Source organism: Saccopteryx leptura, chromosome 4 (genome assembly GCF_036850995.1).
Source record: "Saccopteryx leptura isolate mSacLep1 chromosome 4, mSacLep1_pri_phased_curated, whole genome shotgun sequence".
Classification (NCBI taxonomy): Eukaryota; Metazoa; Chordata; class Mammalia; order Chiroptera; family Emballonuridae; genus Saccopteryx; species Saccopteryx leptura.
The window spans coordinates 77,572,922-77,594,315 of NC_089506.1; the positions used below are offsets into that span (position 1 = coordinate 77,572,922).

Below are 21,394 nucleotides of genomic sequence, written 5' to 3' on the forward strand. Positions count from 1 at the left end.
AGATTTTGAGAAAAACAGCATGAAAGGGACTTTTATTTCTAGATCTAAGTGGCGGTTAACCGGGTATATTGACTTTGTAAAAATTAAGACTTCTTGTGTATGTAAAATGAGGCTTCATCCAGGAAAACGGTAACAGGACAGAGTTCTGCAGGGAGGCTTGTATTGGGCATGGAGAGGGAGACATCTGAGAGTCACACATCGAAGAGGAGAGGGAGCAGGAAAGAAGGGGGTCGTGAACAGACTCTCACTTTTTCAACTCAGTATTTTTCTCTACTGTTTGTTTGATGTACACAAAAAACTGAAAATATCATAAAATACAGTGTTTTGCAACAGTTATCAACTATTAGACCTTTCATATTTATAAGAAGATGCCTTTCCTTCCCAAGCCTCCTATTTCCAAACATCAGCAGCTAAACATTTCAGATTTATAAAACTGCGGGAGATAAAAGATACCCTGGAGATCATCTATCTTCTTATTTTCAAGATAAGAACCGTAAGGCAGAGAGGGTTAAATGGTTTGTCCAGGACTCCGAGCTAGTAAAGACAGAGGTACAATCTAGGTTCTTGAGCTCATGCATAGTTTGTTCTTTTCTTGATTGTAAGTACCTATTTGTTGAGGAATCGATTCTCTGGAAACTATTAAACAATGGATCAGAAGTTAATATTATTATTTACTGCTCAAATCCAGGGTGTTAAGAACTTGAGCTGAAAATTATATGAGTTCAAATATGGCACATGCATAAATCATACTTAATGTTGGACTCCCTTTAAAACAATAATTATAATTATTCCTTAAATAGATATTTAGGATCACTTGATAATATAACAACAATCAAATCTAAATTATTTCTACAAAATGTAAAAAATTATTCAAAGATGCAGTTAGGTAATTTTTTTTTTAATTTTATTTTACTAGCCCTGGCCGGTTGGCACAGTGGTAGAGCGTCGGCCTGGCGTGCAGAAGTCCAGGGTTCGATTCCCGGCCAGGGCACACAGGAGAGGCACCCATCTGCTTCTCCACCCCTCCCCCTCTCCTTCCTCTCTGTCTCTCTCTTCCCCTCCCGCAGCCGAGGCTCCACTGGAGCAAAGATGGCCCGGGCGCTGGGGATGGCTCCTTGGCCTCTGCCCCAGGCGCTAGAGTGGCTCTGGTCGCAACAGAGCGACGCCCCGGATGGGCAGAGCATCGCCCCCTGGTGGGCAGAGCGTTGCCCCCTGGTGGGTGTGCTGGGTGGATCCCAGTCGGGCACATGCGGGAGTCTGTCTGACTGCCTCCCCGTTTCCAGCTTCAGAAAAATACAAAAAAAAAAAAATAATAATAATAAAAAAATTTATTTTACTGATAGCAAGAGAGGAAGGAAGAAAGAGAGAGAGAGAGAGGAACATCAATCTATTCCTGCATGTACCTTGGCTAGGGACCAAACCGGCAACCTCTGCGCTTTGGGATGACGCTCCAACCAACTGAACATCTGGCCAGAGCCAGTTACGTCATTTTAAATAGTCAGCAGCTGTGTACACCAGAAGGTATAATACACTGCTTTAAATCTTTTGTCTCTCACATCATGTAAACTGAGAGTGGTAACCTACATGGCAAAATAAATCTCTAATAAATGGAGCAATCTTCTGCCTGTGGGGAGGAAGAGCAGCTAAGACAATTGGAAATGGAATATAGTGCCATTTACCTTAAGGTCAGTGGTTCAAATCAGAATTAGTTTATACTGGTTAGTAGTTTAGTAAATGCAAAGAAATGGTTTGGTTAGGCATTTGAGAAAGTGAGAATTCACACCTCAGAATTCTCACAAATTGGGCAGGAATAAAAAAGAAACTTCAGGAAACAGTTAATAATCCCTGAAATATAAAAACCCGGGTAACAAGCATGTATCATTAGTGAAATACCTGATTTTCATACAAATAAAATTAACTGGATTACTCACATATGACTACTTAAGATGAGACTCAAGGTAATCCTGCAGAACTTTTCTCAATAAATGTAAACAAGGAAGTTACCTTGAACAAAACACTCTTTCTGCTTCCTAGTTACCGAAGTTCTCATAGGAGAAAAATACTTCACCATTTCCTCATGAAACTTAATAGCTTTATTAAGTATAGACTTAATAAAATATAGACTTAATGCCCAACATAGTATTAACAATTTTTCCTTTGAAATGAAAGAAGCATGATTAAATGAATCTACAATAGCAAAATGGCTGCACATAGTTTAGCTACATATACTGGTTCAAAATTCTGACTGCTATAAAGAGATCTCATAATTAGGAAATAGAAGTATAGCAATTATGAACACACTAAGTACCGTACACAAGCTCATGTACATAATATAGCTCAAAATATGCTACAGACCAGTGCTGGTCCACCAGAAATTTCGTGCGAGTCTGTGAAAGAGTTAACTACTCTGATATTGTTTGAAGAGTATAGACCCAATGATTATAGACTCTATAATCTATATTCTATAGCCTGTTATTTGACACTTATAGCAAACTCTAAACTTGAAGTAAAAGATGAACCCTATCTTCTAGTGTTAGTTTCTAAATAACTAAAGATGTGGAAAAAAATTATGAAAGAAGATCCTGGAAATTCATGAAAATTGGCATTTCAGAAAGATTATCTTCTTTTTTAAGGTCACACTCTATTAAATTTCTAAATTTCTTAAACAGTTGCACCTTAATTCTGCTATGAACTAGAAGAATTAACTGTGTACTTGGTTAAGTTTTACCATCTTGAATGTTAGATATAATCATGAAATCAATGTAGTAATTGAGAAACTTCTGATCTGAAGGCTATGTGTTCTGCCGGGGCAGTTTCAGTTTTTTATAATTCTTTTCCCCAGTTATAGATCTATTGAATTATATTAGGAAAAAACACTATTTGGTTTATGGCAGATGACATGGAATTAGGGCTCTGAATGAAAATAAAGTAATTTAACGTAATACTTTGGCCTCTAGGCAAAAAAGAAGATTTTGAGTAGCTGAAAACAGCTGAAGAAATAGATGGATACATACTGCCACCATGTGGTAAAAGAGAGATCCTTTTGGAAAAAAGACATTACTGAAAAAGTGGCAAGTTTTCTAAGTTCCCAGAGACCCAGCTATAAAGATCTTAGTTTCCCCCCTTAGTAAACCACTATGGAATTGTGATAAGGGACAAAATAAAACAATAAACAATGCAAAGGCAGTCACTTAAAACAGAATCAGGAGGCTATTAAGGAAGTGGGGCCCATGTAGCCTATGCACACTTTATGCTTCAGTTCCCAGAACTGCTATTTAGTTGCTAAACCAGTTGCTAAACTCAGCTGAAATATCCTGGAACTGCTACTTGGACAGGTATGGACTCCACTTCCTTCCTGTAGTTTTCGTCTCCCTCCTTTCACATATTGGGATCAACCAATTCCTGTTAACCTAACCAGCAATCCTTCATTTGTATGAAAGAATTACTTTTTGTGGTTTTTGCCTTTATAAACCTTGTCTTTCTTTGTTCTCCCGACAGCCCAGTGTAGTTGATACCAGAGCTTTCGTCTTTGGGATGTCAATCCTTTTGCACAAATAAACGCTTCTTTATAACAGCCTAAACTTTTTTTAGTTGACAGTTGTCATATCATTTTTCAGGCATCTATATTTGTTGGCAGTTGCATCTTCTAAGTATCTATTAATTTACAGCTTATTTGATGAAATAGTAACACCTTCTTAAATTTGTCTGGAGTTTATCCTCCTGCAAGTCAATCCTCACCTTATCTGTATTGTGATTTATGAATTTCCATTGCTTTTTTCCCAGCTGTTGGTATTCATTTGACATCCTAATCTTTGTATGTCCTTATGTGGTAGGCAGTTAGACAGACATGAGTAGAGCAAGAATGATGGGGCAGGTACAGAAAGTCACCAAAGCAAGTGTGATGGGGTAGGCCTCAGTTGTTTCAGCTCCAAGCCCAGAAAAGCAACAAAACCAGACAAGCGACCCCAGAGCTGACTTGAGCACCAGCTGCAATGACTAATGACTGCTGCCCTGGCACCAACCAATCAGTGGTGTCCACGATCCCAAAAGGACACACCCAGAGAGCTGATAGACAGTCTATTGAAATCCTTCCCTGGGACTCTCCCCTCAAGTCTGCAGCCTTCAAAGCCTTGGGATGGAGGAACTAGAGCGCTCACTCCCTGGAGCAGGCTACTGTCTTTCCCTCTCCTTCCAGACGTGCTTTTTGCCTCTGAAACCTGCTTCCTAAAGCCAGTTTCTTCTACCACTCACTTGTTCTATCTCTGTGATTTTCTAAATAAACTTTCTCTTATAGTCTGAGTCTTGGCTCTAAATATTTTCCTAGCCAGAACTCACGCCTCGTGGTTGCTGAATCAAGGTCCAGTCTAACACCTGGTGCCATTTTTGTTCTGGCTGCCACCAAAACTTAGATATTAAACTCAGCTTTTCAAATGCCAGCTTTTAGTTTCTAACCTCTTAACTCTATGGCTTTACCAGGAATTCAATAATTATTAATAGGTAGTAAGTGCAAACAACCCAAGTTAACAATTTTCGAAACTGTACATTTGTTCAAGGTCTAGTATAGTAGTGTGTTTAATTTTGCCTCTAATGTTGTTCTTAGTGTCTAATGTGTCATTATCCGTGTCAGTACAAAGCTAAACCTGCTGAAAGAGATTCTCCAGTGAAGCCAACATTCTTTTCAGAGGAATTTCAAAGTCAAATATGCTGCAAGCATAGACTGGATTTCCTCTTTCTTTACTTCTGTTTAAAATAAAACTATAAGGTGGTTCTACTTTTAATAATGGCCATGTTAAGTTCCTCTCTGACCAATCCTACTGTAGATATAGCTATAAATTCTGGACAAAATACAAAACTACCTGAAGACACAGGAAGGTAACTAAAATCAGGCGGATTCTGGAGCTGAGTCCATCTGTGAGAGGAATGGAGCAGCACTGGGTGCCTCACCTATTAGTTAAAAAAAATTTTTTAAATGGCTTTTAGCCTGAGTGCAAGGCCCATTCTCTGCCAAGTTAGAAGGATAAAGACGTAAAAGAAAACTTTTCCTCTTTCTACTTTGAAGAATCAAAAGACAGTTTGGGGGAATTCAGTTGCTATTAAAAGAGGACGGAATTACAAAGACAGCCAAAGAAAAAGAACTGAGTTCTACAGATAATCTCTGGCTGACTTCTGAAGGATGAATATGTAGGACAGACCAAAGCGGTTCTTTTCTTTCTCTTTTCTCCCTGTCTCCCTCTCCTTTTTTTTCTTTTCTTTTCTTTTCTTTTTTCTTTTCTTTCCCTCCCTCCCTCCCTCCTTTCTTTCTCTTTTCTTTCTTTCTTTCTTTCCCTCTTTCCCTCCCTTCCTCCCTTCCCTGTTTCTCTTCTTTCTTTCTTTCTCTCTCTTTTTTTTAATTCAGTGAGAGGAGAAAAGGCAAAGTCTCCCACATGCACCCCGAAAGGGATCCACCCGGCATGCCCACTAGGGGGCAATGCTTTGCCCATCTGGGGCGTTGCTCCATTGCTCAGCAACTGAATTCTTCTTAGCACCTGAGGTGGAGGCCATGAAGCCATCCTCAGCACCCAGGGCCAATTCACTTCAATCAAGCCATGGCTGCAGGACTGGGTAAGGGTGGAGAGAGAGAAGCGAGAGGGAAAGGGGTAGAAAAACAGATGGGCACTTCTCCTGTGTGACCTGACTGGGAATCAAACCCAGGACATTCACATGCCAGGCAGAAACTCTACCACTGAGCCAACTGCCTAGGGCTCCAAGCAGTTCTAATAAGGCAAATAAAACTTAACTGAAACTTGAGCTGCTTCCCATGAGACAGAGTATACAGTTTGAATAAAACTCAACATGTCTAAAACCTGAACTCTCTTTTGACCCTAAATGTCTCATCCATGCCTACCCATCTCACCTGAATGGAAATCTGTAATTTCACTCAGTCCAAAATATTTGAGTTAATTTGACTATCTTTCTTTCACACCCTCCATCCAATTAATCAGGAAATCCTATTGGCTATTGGCTCTACTTTTAAAATATAACCAGGATCTAACCAGTTCATACCACTTCCATGCTACCACTCCGATCTGGAGCAAGATGTCACCTCTCAACTAGATGACTACAACAGCCTCATAACAAGTCTCCATGCTTCCACCTGTATAGCTATATAGTCTATTCAAAACACCACTATCTGGAAAATTAAGAAAGTTTCTGTAATAGTCTTTGAATCTCTACTATGTACCAGCCAGAATGACCTTTTTATGTTATCTCAGATAATGTTACATCTTTCTAAAATCCTGTAATGCTTCCTTTCACTTAAGGTTAAATCAAAGTTCTTAAAATGACCGCAACAGACCCACCGCCTCTCTGATCTTATTTATCTCCCAATACTCTGCTTCAGCCACTCTAGTCACACTGGCTTTCACAAACACCAAGGCACCTCTCACCTTGGCATTCGCTGTTCCCTCTGCCTAGAGGTTCTTACTTGAGAGCTTTGTTTTCTCCCTCACCTCCAAATCTTTTTTTTTTTTTTTGTATTTTTCTGAAGCTGGAAACGGGGAGAGACAGTCAGACAGACTCCCGCATGCGCCCGACCGGGATCCACCCGGCACGCCCACCAGGGGGCGATGCTCTGCCCCTCTGGGGCGTCGCTCTGCCGCGACCAGAGCCACTCTAGCGCCTGGGGCAGAGGCCAAGGAGCCATCCCCAGCGCCCGGGCCATCTTTGCTCCAATGGAGCCTTGGCTGCGGGAGGGGAAGAGAGAGACAGAGAGGAAGGAGGGGGTGGGGGTGGAGAAGCAAATGGGCGCTTCTCCTATGTGCCCTGGCCGGGAATCGAACCCGGGTCCCCCACACGCCAGGCCGACGCTCTACCGCTGAGCCAACCGGCCAGGGCCCTCACCTCCAAATCTTTACAAACTTCTGACCTCCTCCATGAGGCCTACCAGGGACCCCATACAATTCTGGATATGCTTTTCTCACTGTGTCTTGCAGCACTATTAATTCTCTTGATCTGTTATTTTTCTTTTTTCCTTTGCAGTTATTACCTTCGATCATACTAAGCAATTTGCTTATTTATAGTTTACAGATAGTTTGCCTGTATGCCTTTTTAAAGTTCATTTTTTTTAAAGCTTTTCTTTATTGACTCTACATAGAAAGGAGGGGTTGGGGAGTGAGAAGTATCAACTCCTAGTTGCTTCACTTCAGCTGTTCATTGCTTGCTTCTATGTATCTTGACCAAGCAAGCCCAGGGTTTCTAACCAGCCACCTCAGTGCCCCAGGTCAATGCTCTTATCCTCGGAGCCACGAGAGGCCATATGAGACACAGGATTATATTGATATATTTTAAAAAAATGTTTATTTATTGATTTTTAGAGAGAGAAGGGGGAAGGAAAGAGGGAGAAACATCCACTTATTTAAACATTCATTGATTAATTTTTGTATGTGCCCTGACAAGGGATTTAACCATAACCTTGGCATATCAGGATGATGCTCTAACCAACTGAGTTACCCAGCCAGGACCAGGATTATACTTTTAGCTGAGAGGTGACAAACCTTTAAGTAACAAACCTATACAAGGAAGAAATATGTGATGGTAATTTTATGTGTTAACTGGCTAGGTCATGGTACCCAAATATTTGGTCAAACACTCTTTTAGATCAGGGGCCCCCAAACTTTTTACACAGGGGGCCAGTTCACTGTCCCTCAGACCGTTGGAGGACCGGACTATAAAAAAAAACTATGAACAAATCCTTATGCACATTGCACATCTTATTTTAAAGTAAAAAGATAAAACGGGAACAAATACAATATTTAAAATAAAGAACAAGTAAATTTAAATAAACAAACTGACCAGTATTTCAATGGGAACTATTCTCCTCTCACTGACCACCAGTGAAAGAGGTGCCCCTTCCGGAAGTGCAGTGGGGGCCGGATAAATGGCCTCAGGGGGCTGCAAGCGGCCCGTGGGCCGTAGTTTGGGGACCCATTTTAGATGTTTCTATGAGGTTTTTAAAATGAGATTAACATTTAAATCAGTAGACTCTGAGTAAAGTAGATTATCTTCCATACTGTGGTAGGCCTCATCCAATCATTCTTGCTAGAATAAAGACTGACCTCTCCTGAGTAAGAAGAAACTCTTGTCAGTAGATTCTTTTTGGATTTGAACTTCAACTTTGACCTGAAAGGTCTGCCTGCCAGCCTGTCCCATCAGATTCTCGACTTTCCATACCTCCATAGTCATGTGAACTAATTCTTTATAATCAATCAATCAATCAATCAATCTCTTCATACACACACAGACACACACACACTCCATATATACAAACCATTTCTCTGGGGGAACCCTGACTAAACACAGGTTTAAAAACAAAATCATTTCTAAAAACAAAACAAAACAAAATCATTTCTATGTTCAAGAGTAATCTGTACATTAAAAAGTCAGGAACACTGTGTTAATTATATTTTCTTTCCTATCAATAAAATACTAAAAGTGTTAGCAAAGTTGAAACAAACTAAAATCTAGGATATAATGCCATTCATGACCCTTGAAAGAGGGACACACTTTACCACTGAGTAAAACTATATCACATGCTAACATGCTAATGATAATTCTAGAGCTTTTTGTTTTGTTTTTGTTTTTGCCCAAGGAATCATTTGTTCAAGAGAAAACAGTCTTAGAATCCGTAAATGTTTAAGTGATTTAAAAAAAGAGATGACTTGATATAAACAGAGGTAGACAATTCCTCCAACCCTTCTAAAAATGAGAAGTCCTTGAGGGATGCTGAGGTACCACAAGGTGCTGCAGAACCGAGCCGGGAAATTTGTCTAACCGCCTTGTCTCCGATAAACGCTGCCCTGCAGCCACTCACCATCCTGGGCATTATACAGAAACAGCAGAGATTAAATGACTTGGCTAAGGCTGTAAAATTAGTAGCCAAATTGAGGCCTTCTAACTTTGTCCTAATTATTTTGACTACATATGAAAAATTAAAAAGTCATTTCCCCCCATTGATTTGAGAGAAAGAGAAAGGAAGGGGGGAAGGGAAGGGAGAAAGAGTGAGAAGCATCAACTTGTTTCACTTAGTTGTGTACAAATTAATTGCTTCTCGAAAGTACCCTGTGTCCAGGGGTTGACACTTTATCCACTGAGCCACCCAACCAGGGCTCACATGAAAATTTTTAAAAAATTAAAAGCCATCTTCTAAGTGCACAAAATAGTTTACCACACAATGTGCAGGTTAGCAGAAGGAAAAGCCCCAATGATGATATATAGAACCTTGTAGTAGTGTTCACAAAGGCACATCTGTCTTTTTGGCATTGCTCCTAAGGAGTTCATCACGCCTATGGGAGGAAGAAGCTGAGTCTTTATTTCGCCTGTAATATTGACTGTACATTAATGACATAAGTCGATTCTATCCAGCATTAGTAGTGCAGAAAATTACAGCACTGAAATATAAATTAAATTATAATTATTTATTTCTGAATAGATCATTGATTGCTGTTCTTGAAGTAGGGCCAAAATAAGTATTTATATACAACTTTGCTAAAAATCATGTTCTTACTTTGAAACACAAACATTGGCAATTCAATGAAATGAATGGACAAACAGTATTATTTTTTCCATGTGACAGAGTGGAAAACATTAAATGACTTGTTCAAGGTCACAAAGAAAATGAGTGTCAAGATATCATCCAAGGTTCTAACTTTAATGTATGAGAATTTGAATTCTAGAAGGGCAGACTGTCTATTCATTTTTTTTAACTTTTCCACTGATTGAGAGCAGCAGGGATGAGGGGGGAAGAGGAAGAGAAAGTGAGAAGCATCAACTCATTGTTTTACTTAGTTGTTCCATTTAGTTGTGTACTCACTGATAGCTCCTCATACGTGCCATGACGGGATCAAACCCATGACCTCAGTGCGCCAGCACGATGCTCTATCTATTCAGCCACCTGCCAGGGCCCAGACCCTGTTTCTTCAGTGTTCACTGCTGTCAGCACCAAGCACAGTACCATACACACCGCTGGGGCCAATGCTAGCACCAGTGCACATGTGCTGAACTAGTATGAGGAGAGTTATTATATTTATATAGGGACAAAGTAACTGATAAGTGGATAGCACCTCCTTTCACATGTCACAAACAAGGCTAATCCATAATGAAGAGCTGAGAATAAAATGAGTTTACAACAAATGTTAAACCATGGCTTGACCAGGTGGTGGCACAGTGGATAGAGAGTCAACCTGGGATGCTGACGACCAGGTTCGAAACCCCGAGGTCACCAGCTTGAGCATGGGGTTACAGACATGACTCCATGGTTGATGGTTTGAACAAGGGGTCACTGGCTCGGCTGAAGCTCCCCCTCCCCTGTCAAGGCACATATGAGAAAGCAATTAATGAACAACTAAGGTGTTGCAACAAGCTGATGCTTCTCATCTCTCTGCCTTCCTGTCTGTCCCTGTCCGACTTGCTCACTAAAAAAGAAAAAGCTCAACCATGGATTACAGGTCACTATCATGCACTTACTTTATTAATCTTTAAGAGATTATTTCCAACTTAACCTCCTTCCCACCATTTATGAAGAATCACAACAGTCAGTGTCTTCTTGTCCCATTTTTCTATCACTGACTTTTATATTCCAATCACAAATCTTGAGGAATTCCTTTTAGAAAAACTTGGTGGCCCTGGCTGGTGGGCTCAGTGGTAGAGCATAGGTCTGCCATGTGGAGGTCCCAGGTTCTATTTCTTGTTAGAGCACACAGGAGAAGCACCCATCTGCTTCTCCCTTCCTCCTCCCTCATCTCTCTCACTCTTCCCCTCCCGCAGCCATGGCTCAAATGGTTTGAGCAAAGTTGGCCTGGCCAATGAATATGGCTCCATGGCCTCGCTTCAGGCACTAAAATAGCTTGGCTGCCGAGCAACGGAGCTTTGGCTCAGCTGAGCAGAGTATTGACTGGTAGGGGCTTGCTGGGTGGATCCCGATCGGGGCACATGCGGGAGCCTATCTCTGACTCTCCTCCTGTCACTTAATAAAAAAACAGAAACAAACAAACAAAAAACAGAAAAAAAAAACCCAGAAAAAACTTGGCACATTTTGTCACCAGTGATCAAAATCATACAAACCTCTGTCAGTTGTTTCAGTTGGCTTTTGTTTTCAGTTAATTCTTCTGATAGGTTATTCTTTTTCATTTGTAGTTCGAAGATTTCCTTTTTTAATGGATCCATTAGTTCATAGAAACGAATCTTTAAAAAAATTAAATTAATAAGCAGGCTTTAAACCCAAATTACAATTAAAATTTGCTAATATATAGTACTCTTAATCATTGTTAATAAAAGCAAAATATTAAGGTTATAAAAGAACAGTGTTAAGCAGTTTCAGATTACATGATTATACAATTAAGTTTTATTTGTATAAAACTAAAACAAGACAGTCCTTAATTGACCCAACCACTAATACTTTAAATCTCAATATTCGATTCAGTTCCCTCAAGGCCCAGATTATTGATAACTCTCAACCCCTGACACAGTCTCTTTCCTCTCTTCTATCAACACTCCGTTTACTACTTACTCCTCATCTATTACTCCTCCTCTACACTATATGCTTGTTATTTGCTGAACACATCAAGTGTTCAAGACTTTTGGTCTTGCTATTTCCCTCTGGTAGGAAAGTTTTCCCCACATATAAACAGTACATGGCTCATTGCTTTCGCTCCCTTCAGATCTCTGATCAAATGTCACCTTATCAGTAAAACTCTTCCTGATCCTCCCAACCTGGCTGCAGTCTCTAATCTTCACTCTTGCTCTTTTCTCTATAGCATGCATGACAAACATTCTACATATTTTACTTTATTGTCTATGTTGCTCCGCTGACAAGTAAGCTCCATGAGGGCAGGAGTATTTGTTGCTTTGTACATTGCTCTGTCTCCAATGCCTAAATATACAGTAAGCCCATACCCTAGGCTCTTGGCTAAGCTCTAATTACTGCTGTAACTACAGTGTAAGGGGTAATCAGGATCTTTCATATCACTACAGCCATTCAGTTCAGCCCTCTCTTCCCTTCAATAATTCTCTTAGGGGAATATTCCTGCTTTAACCTAGTAAAGTGTTCCATGTGACAAGCTCCTAAAATACAAGCCATGAGAAAATGTGGAGAGGCAATTAGGTACTATCAGAAACGTCTTAATATCCTGCTGTACTGCAAAAGTCCCAATTGTTAAGACACAAGTCCTAAGATTAGTCCTCAACACAATAAATAACTAGTTAGGATAATGCCTGTGAAAACAAAAGATATTGATGAGGAACACTAACAAACCAGAGAAAAATATGTATTGAATATAACTGACTCTAATGGGATACTTGATAGTTATTATGGATAAAGCCTCAAGGACAACACTTAAAATATTTGTTTTGAACAGTACATGTTGGGCAGAAATACTATATTTAAGTTGTTTAAATAGAAAGCTGAACAAAAAAGTAATACATTTTGTAGGAAATCATTAATCTGGAAAGTGTTATCCACATAAGAACCAAGAGTAGCAGTCACCACTCAAACAAAACAATAGGTAATACTGTACAGTTTACTCTGCTCTAAGGTCTAAGCTAAGCATTTTACATACTTAGTCACAGTTCATCTCCATAATTACCTCAATAGAAAGGTGCTATTCCAATCAATCCTTTTATAGATGAAAACATTCAAGCCTCTTAATGTGAAATGACATTTTATATCCTAAACCAGCAGTTTTCAATGTGTAGTCTAGGGGGTTGGCCTCACCCCACCAGTCTGAGACCCTGTTCAGGAACTCATAAGATCAAAACTCTTTTCCTAGCAATACTAAGATTTTTGCCTGTTTTGTTCTCATTCTCTTACAGTTGTTCAACAGCGTTTGCCAGTGTACATGATATGTGAAGATATCAATGGCCTTAAGGAACATGTGCTTATGTAATCTTGTGTTTTAAGATGTCTTTGTTATAATTTCTAATACGGTAGCTATTAACAGATATAGCCCATATAAACAAAAGCTCTTCGGGGTTCTCGGTAATTTTTAGAGTGTAAGGGGATGCTGACACTGAAACATTTGAAACCACTGCCAAAAATCAATCTACATGTAGACTGTGTAATCAACACTGCAGTCAAGATCCTGATCTAGAACCACACAGATCTTCCTTGTTCGATCGACCCCTTTATAATCACACCAACTCCCCTCCTCTACTATCTCTAACCCAAGGCAACCACTTTATCAGTATTTAAAAATTTTTCACGCTGAGAATGTTACAAACCATCAGTTTGTGATAACTCATTTCTACAGACTATGCAGCCATAACATTAGAGCTCTACTTACTGCTTCCTTCGGAGATCGATAGTCAAGCCCTTCAATATCTGGTGATCTGAACACCGATCACTATCTTCAGGTCAGGGCCGTAAAATAATTAAGTACTTCAGAAGTTATGGCTACAACATACATGGTAAATTTTATTCTGAAAATATAGTGGATTTTTTTTTTTTAATGCTACAAGACACTTACAGATACATATTCAGGAATAGAAAGCTGATCTTCAGGAAAATCTTTTAGTTTCATATATTGCTCTTCTGTCAACTCAAGGTCACGCAGGTTTCGACGAATATCACCAGCTTTCTCTCTTAGCTGAAAATTTGTCTCTTCTAGTTGTTTCTGTCTCAATAAAATAGTTTCCATTTCTTGTTTCATTAGTTCTTGATATTTTCTGTTAAAAGAGAATTTGTGGCAAACTTAAAAAACTTCTCAAGATTTGATTTTCTCCAATTCACTTTTATATAGGAAGTTAAAATGAGAAGCTTAAGTAGTATATTTGGCTCTAGCTAAATTCTTACTTACCAATTAAATATGAAATGACAATTCTATACTAATTGCTAAATGTATATCCACATAAATTATTAAATAGAGAATATTCTTAAAGAATAATTTTAAAAATTCAAATTATGAAACTATACATTTCTTCTGCTTAAGGTTTAAGTCTCAGACATCTGCTCTGGATCCTACTCAAAGTGGTTATCATTTCTTTGTCCGTGTACTAAAAGGAGTATCTTTTTAAGATGGCAACATTTTACTATCATAAGGTATTAATTCAAACAAGGAGGTAATGAAAACAGTAATCTGCACATAATCATTATTCTCAAAGAATACATGTAGTAGACATTGCTACTTGTAGTTGCCTACCCAAAGATTTTGAGCAGAAAGAGACCTTCTGATTTTCCCCCTCCCTACTATATCACTCCCATCAATATCAAACACTGTTTTTTTCTCCTATTTTAAAACAAATAAAACAAATATAACTTTTGACCCCATTTCAATGCCCCCTTAGTTTGCTACCCCATGGAACAAAACTTCTCAAAAATTGTCTATACAGTGCCTCCATGCTTTTTCTTTCAAAATATCAAAATCACAGATTATTTCATTAAGTTCGTATTTTGGAAAAACTCAAAACTACATTTTGTACCACTTTCCATTTTAAATATAAAATTCCAACTTGCACATAACATCTGGCTTCTGGTTATTATTATCCACACTGTATTTTTTAAAATAACTTTTTATTTTTTAATTACAGTAAACTATTATATTAGTTTCAGGTGCACAGCATAGTGGTTAGACATTTGTATAACTTATGAAGTGATCAATCTGGTAAGACTAGGACACATCTGATACCACATGTATTTATTACATTATTGACTACATTCCCTATGCTGTACTTTTTATATCTACATGACTGTTTTCATAACTGGCAATTTGCACATATTAATTCCTTCCTCTTTTTCACTCATTCTCCCAACCCCCATCCCATCTGCCAACCATCAAAATCTTTTCTGTATCTGTGAGCTTGTTTCTCATTTTTGTTTAATTTTTTAGATTCCACATATACGTGAAACTGTATAACATTTGTTTTTCTCTCCTCGACTTAACTTAGCTTAATACCCTCTAGGTCCATCTATGTTGTTGCAGATGGCAGGATTTCATTTTTTTTTATACATGAGTAATACTCCTTCTTATGTACATACCTTGTCTTCTACATCCATTATCTATTGATGGACACTTAGGTTGCTTCCATATCCTCGCTACTGTAAATAAGGCTGGAATGAATAGAGGGCTGCAATATGTCTTTCCGAACTAGTGTTTTGGGTTTCTTTGGATAAATAACCAGAAGTGGAACTGCTGGATCCTTCTTTATCTCATGTTACAGCCTTTGTTTTAAAGTTGGTTTTGTCTGATGTAAATATTGCTTTCTACCCCACTTTTTCCCTTCATTTCCATTTTCTTTTTTTTTTTTTTTTAATATTTCTTAGTCTCAGATTTTTTTTTAAGATTTATTTTTTTTAAATTTTATTTTATTTATTCATTTTAGAGGAGAGAGAAGGAGAGAGAGAGAGAGAGAGAGGAGAGAAAGACAGGGGGAAGAGCTGGAAGCATCAACTCCCATATGTGCCTTGACCAGGCAAGCCCAGGGTTTCGAACCGGCGACCTCAGCATTTCCAGGTCGATGCTTTATCCACTGCGCCACCACAGGTCAGGCCCATTTCCATTTTCATGAAAGTGTTCTTTTGAATCAGTTTTTATTTTCAACTAGAGTTGACATACATTATTATATTAGTTTCAGGTGTGTGTACACCCCAGTATATACACTACATAGCCTGACACTATACATAGTTATTAGATTGACTGTATTCCCTATATTTTACATCACCATGCCTATTCTATTACAACCAATTTGTATCATACTTCTTAATCCCTTCACCTTTTACATCCCTCTTCCCAAACCATCTCTCATCTGGGAACCATCAAAATGTTCTCTGTATCTATGAGTCTGTTTCTCTTCTGCTTGTCCATTTAATCTGATTTTTAGATTCAATTGTTGATAGATATGCATTTATTGTCATTTTATTCTTCATATTGTTTATCTTCTTTTTAAAGAAAACTCTTTAACATTTCATATAATACTGGTTTGGTGGTGATGAACTCCTTTAGCTTTTTCTTGTCTGGGAAGCTCTTTATCTGTCCTTTGATTCTGATAGATTTGCTGGTGGAGTGATCTTGTTGTTAGGTCCTTCTTTTTCATCACTTTGAATATTTCTTGCCACTCCTTTCTGGCCTGCATAGTTTATGTTGAGAAATCACCTGACAGTCTTATGGAGTTCCTGATAGGTAAATAACTGCTTTTCCCTTTTAGCTTTTAAGATTCTTTCTCTTTAGCCTTTTACATTTTAATTATGATATGTCTTGGTATGGGCATATTTGGGTTCATCTTGCTCGGAACACTCTGTGCTTCTTGGACTTGTGTGTCTATTTCCTTCAAGTTAAAGAAGATTTCTGTCCTTTTTTTCAAATAGGTTTTCAGTTCCTTGCTGTGTTCTTCTGGCACCCCCATGATGCAAATGTTGGTGTCCCAGTGGCTTCTTACACTACCATTTTTCGGATTCTCTTTTCATTTTGCTTTTCTGACTGGGCATCTTTTGCTTCCTCATATTCCAAATCACTGGTTTGAATCTTGGCTTCATCTACTCTTCTGTAGATTCCCTGTAAATTAATTCATTTCAGTTACAGTATTCTTCATTTCTGACTGGTCCTTTTTTATGCTGTTGGGTCCTCACTAAGTTCATTGAGCATCCTTTTAACTAGTGTTTTGAACCATGCATCTAGTAGATTGCTTGTTTCCATGTTGCTTAGTTCTCTTTTTCTGGTGTTTTGTTCTGTTCTTTCATTTGGGACATGTGTGTTTGTCCTCTCATCTTGGCAGTCTCCCTCTGTGTTTGTTTCTATGTTATTAGGTAGAACTGCTACATCTCCCAGGCTTGACAGAGTGGCCTCATATAGTAGATGTTCTGTAAGGTCCTGTAATACAGCCTCCCTGATCACTCAAGCTGAGCACCTGAGGTTATGTACACTCTCTCGTGTAGTTGAGCCTTGACTGCTGTTGGTACATCATGGGAAAGATTTACCCCCCGGGCTGTAAATTGAAATGACTGGCTGCAACCACAGACCATCATGGAGGATCAGCTGTGGAGGGGCCCACCCACAGAGGAAGAATTTTTTCAGTGGGGCTCTGGTTCCTGCTGAGTCCACCCTTGAATGTGTCACATGTGGAGGTGGCTACGTGATGCTTCGACGTGGTCTAAATCTGTCTACTGGCTGTGTTGATTCTGGGGCCTCCTGAGAGGTGCAGGCCAAGGGCAGCTGCCACCAGTGTTCTGCCCTTGGCATGAACTACAAAGTGAACTGCAGCTACTTAGTGAGAGGTACAAGGCATGCTGAGTTCTGATGCTGCTTGACATTTTAGGAAAATCTGAAGCATGAGCCAAGACAGGCCATTTGTATGGAAGAGCCACTGGAAACAGCTCGGGTGGGCCTGCAGGTTTGGTGGGGTGGGTCTCAGGGAATCACCAATGTGAGGTCAACAGCATTCACTAGGTTGATGGAGACTCTGATATGGGACCGCCTCAGATATGGGGGAGCGCTCAGAAAAGAAACAATGGCCTGTGCCAGCACTGCTGTCTGGCAGAAAACTGCCTCTCCACCCCACCCCCAAACCCCAGCTCTTGTCCTGATGCCAGCAATTCAGTACCTCCCTTAACTATGCCTCTGGTGCCTTTCAAACTAACACCCCAGGGCTGCAGCTCAGAGGGAATGAGTCAAAGTGCGTGCATGAGCCCTTTATATGAAGAGCCTGAAACTCCAGGAGCCCTCCTTCTCCCTCAGCCCCGACTGGTTTTTACAGCCCGAAGACATGGGGACTTCTCTTCCTGGTACTGTAACCATAGGCTAGTGGGCCTGGGATCCCTTGCTCCTCATGGTGGACCTCTGCCAGCTGAGATATACCTCCTGATTTTAATCTGCCACACATGGGTGTGGGACCAGGACATTCTGCCTCTCTGCCTCTCCTACCACTTTCTATGTGGCTGCTTTAATTCCCTAGTTGTAGGACTTTCATTCATCCAAATTTCAAGTGGTTCTCTATGATGGTTGTTCTGTAGTTTCACTGTAATTTTGATATAGTTCTAGGAGAAAGTGAGTGTCATATTTACCTATGCGGCCATCTTGACCAGTGACTTATGTTTTTTTCTGAAATATCTTTTTCCATTACTTACTTTCAGTCTGCATGTGTCTATCAATCTGAAGAGGGTCTATTGTAGACAGCATATGTAATGGTATTGTTTTCTAATCCGTTCAGCCACCTTATTTCTTTTTGATTGAAGCACTTAATTTATTTGCATTTAAAGTAATTGTTAATAGATACACATTTATTGCTATTTTTATTCATGTTTAGGATATTTTCTTCTTCTTAAAGAAGTCTTTCTAACATTTCTTGCAACATCTGTTGGTCACGATGAACTGTTAAGATTTTTCTTTTCTGGGAAGCTCTTTATCTGTCCTTGGATTCTACTATATATGATAGCCTTGCTGGGTAGAGTAATCTTGGTTGTAGGTCATTTTTTTCATCACTCTGAATATTGTTCAGCAGTAATTTCTGCCCTGCAAAGTTTCTGTTGAGAAAGCAGCTTAAAGTCTTATGGGAGCTCCTGTGTAGGTAACCGTTTTCTTCTTGCTGCTTTTAAGATTTTTTATTTTTGCTCTGGCTGGATAGCTCAGTTGGTTAGAGCATTGTTCCAGAATGCAGAGGATGCTGGTTCAATTCCTGGTTAGGGCACGTACAGGAACAGATAGATGCTTCTATCTCTTTCCAGCTCTCTCCCTTCTGCTCTCTAAAATCAGTAAAATAAAAATATTATATAAAAAAGAAAAGCCTGGCCGGTGGTGGCACAACAGATAAAGTGTCAGCCTGGAATGCTGAGGTCACTGGTTAGAAATCTTGGGCTTGCCTGGTCAAGGCACATACAACAACGGATCAATGAGCAACTAAAGTGAAGCAACTACGAGTCTGATACTTCTTGTTCTCCCCTACTCTTCTGTAAAATCAATAAGTAAAATCTTAAAAAATTCTTTGTCTTTAACCTTTGGCATTTTATTTATGATGTGTCTTGGTGTGGGCCTTTTTGGGTTCATTTTGTTTGGGATTCTCAGTGATTTCTGGACTTACCTACTTCCTTCTCCAGGTTAGGGATTTTTTCCATCATTAATTATTCAAATAGGTTTTCAGTTCTTTGCTTGCTCTCTCTTTTCTTTCTGGTACCCCAATGATGAAAACGTTAGTATGCTTGATGTTGTTCAAGAAGCACCTTAAACTATCCTCATTTTTTTGATTCCTTATTCCTTTTGCTGCCCTGATGGGGTGTTTTCTGCTATCTTATATTCCTAATTGCTGATTTGATCCTTTGCTTCACCTAATCTACTGTTGATGCCCTCTAGTGCAGGGGTCCCCAAACTTTTTACACAGGGGGCCAGTTCACTGTCCCTCAGACCGTTGGAGGGCCGGACTATAAAAAAAACTATGAACAAATCCCTATGCATACTGCACATATCTTATTTTAAAGTAAAAAAAAACAAACAAACAAACAAAAAAAACAGGAACAAATACAATATTTAAAATAAAGAACAAGTAAATTTAAATCAACAAACTGACCAGTATTTCAATGGGAACTATGGACCTGCTTTTGGCTAATGAGATGGTCAATGTGCTCCTCTCACTGACCACCAATGAAAGAGGTGCCCCTTCTGGAAGTGTGGCGGGGGCCAGATAAATGGCCTCAGGGGGCCGCATGTGGCCCGCAGGCCGTAGTTTGGGGACCCCTGCTCTAGTGTATTCTTCATTTCAGTCAGCTTACTTCTCATTTCTGACTGATAATTTTTTGTTTCCTATCTCTGGTAAAGCTCACACTGAGTTCACTGAGCATCCTTACAACCAGTGTTTCAAACTCTGTATCTGGTACATTGCTTGTCTCCATTTTGTTTTGTTCTTTTTCTGGAGTTTCGTCATTTTATTTCATTTGGAACATGTTTCTTTGTCTCATTTTGGCTGCCTCCATTTTTTTCTATGTAGAGCTGCCATGTCTCCTACCTTGGTAGAGTGGCCCTATGTAGGGGGCCCACTGGCATAGTCTCCTGAGTCACCTAAACTAGGTGTTCCAGGTATGTCCCTCGGTGGATGGTACGTGCCCTACTGTTGTAGCTGAGCCTTGATTGCTGTTGGCACATTGATGGGAGGTATTGACCCTCTGGCCAACTGCCTGTGTGACTGGCTGTGATTACAGCAGAGGAGCTGTTGTGCCTGGGCTGACCTCACTGAGCAGGAATTGCTTTGGCTGTGCTCTGGTGCCTGCCAAGTCCATCCTTTGGGTGTGTTATTTGTGGAGGTGATCTGGTGTGGTGTGAAGGTGGCCACAGGGTATGTTGGTCCTGAGGCCTCTTGGGAGAGTTCTGGTGCAGGACAGCATCAGCTGCTGCCTTTGCTCCTCCTGGAGCCACTTGGTATAAGCTACAAAGTAATTTATAGATGCCTCTGGTGCTGAGTATGCTTGGAGGCCAACTGTGGAGTAAGGCCAGTGGCCGCTAGTGCCAGGCTTGCGACTGCTAAGAAATAGGCTGCCTCCAATGCTTTGCCAGGGAAACCCATGCCAATTAGGTTTTCAGCCCCCTCTCCCCACCTACTGAAATGTTCAGGCCACCAATGTCATCCAGACTGCTAAGGATCAATTTTCAGTTCCTTTCATCTCAAACCTAATGATAACACTTGACACAATTGATCTCTCTTTCCTTATAACTTTCTTTGCCTGTCTTCCAAGACACCATAATCTCTTCATTTTTCTCCTATTTTACCGATGGTGCTTTCTGAATCTTACTGTCTGGTTTGTGTTAATGCGAGGGTATCTGGTCCTCTCCTCTGTCTATATTCACTCTCTTTGGGAATTAATCCAGTCTTATACTTAAATACTATCTATATCCTAATGACTCCCAGATTTATATCTTTAGACTAGACTTTTCATACAACTCCACATGGATTTCTAATCAGACAACTCTACACTAACATGTCCAGAATAAACTTCTGTTCTTCATTCACAAATCTCTTCCACTATGGTTTCTCCATCCTAGTGGACAGCAACTCTATCCTTTCACTTATTCAGGCAAAGATGTTGGCATAATCCTTGGATCCCTTTTATTTTCCCTCTTTTATCCTTAAATCCCACATCTAATCCATTACGACATCCTCTCAGCTTACCTTCAATAGATTCAGAATCCATAAACTTTTTACTCCTATCAGTGATCAAGAGGATTAATGCAATAGCCTAACTGCACTCTCAGCATTAATCAATCTGATAAATGTCTAAAGAATTAGAAGCCCTATTATTTGCAGTAGTTTTCAAAGTGTTACCTGTAACCAGCATCAGCACCAGCATCACCTGGGAACTTGGCAGAAATGCAAGGTTGCAGGATGCCAACCCAAATGAGAACTTGAGAGCAGGACCCAACAATCTTTTCTAATAAGACTTCCACGTGGTTCT

General features: G+C 39.7%; 1 protein-coding gene across 4 annotated transcripts in view; it reads right to left on the bottom strand.

The window, feature by feature from the left end:
* PIBF1 (progesterone immunomodulatory binding factor 1) overlaps window positions 1-21,394 on the bottom strand; it is a 234,760-nt gene that overhangs the window by 202,361 nt on the left and 11,005 nt on the right. For all 4 annotated transcript variants that reach the window (XM_066380783.1, XM_066380784.1, XM_066380782.1 and 1 more), the window contains exons 4-5: window positions 13,497-13,695; window positions 11,098-11,217 (exon numbers count right to left, since the gene is read on the bottom strand). In XM_066380783.1, the coding sequence (XP_066236880.1) occupies window positions 11,098-11,217; window positions 13,497-13,695 (319 nt within the window). The remainder of the gene's footprint in view (window positions 1-11,097; window positions 11,218-13,496; window positions 13,696-21,394) is intronic.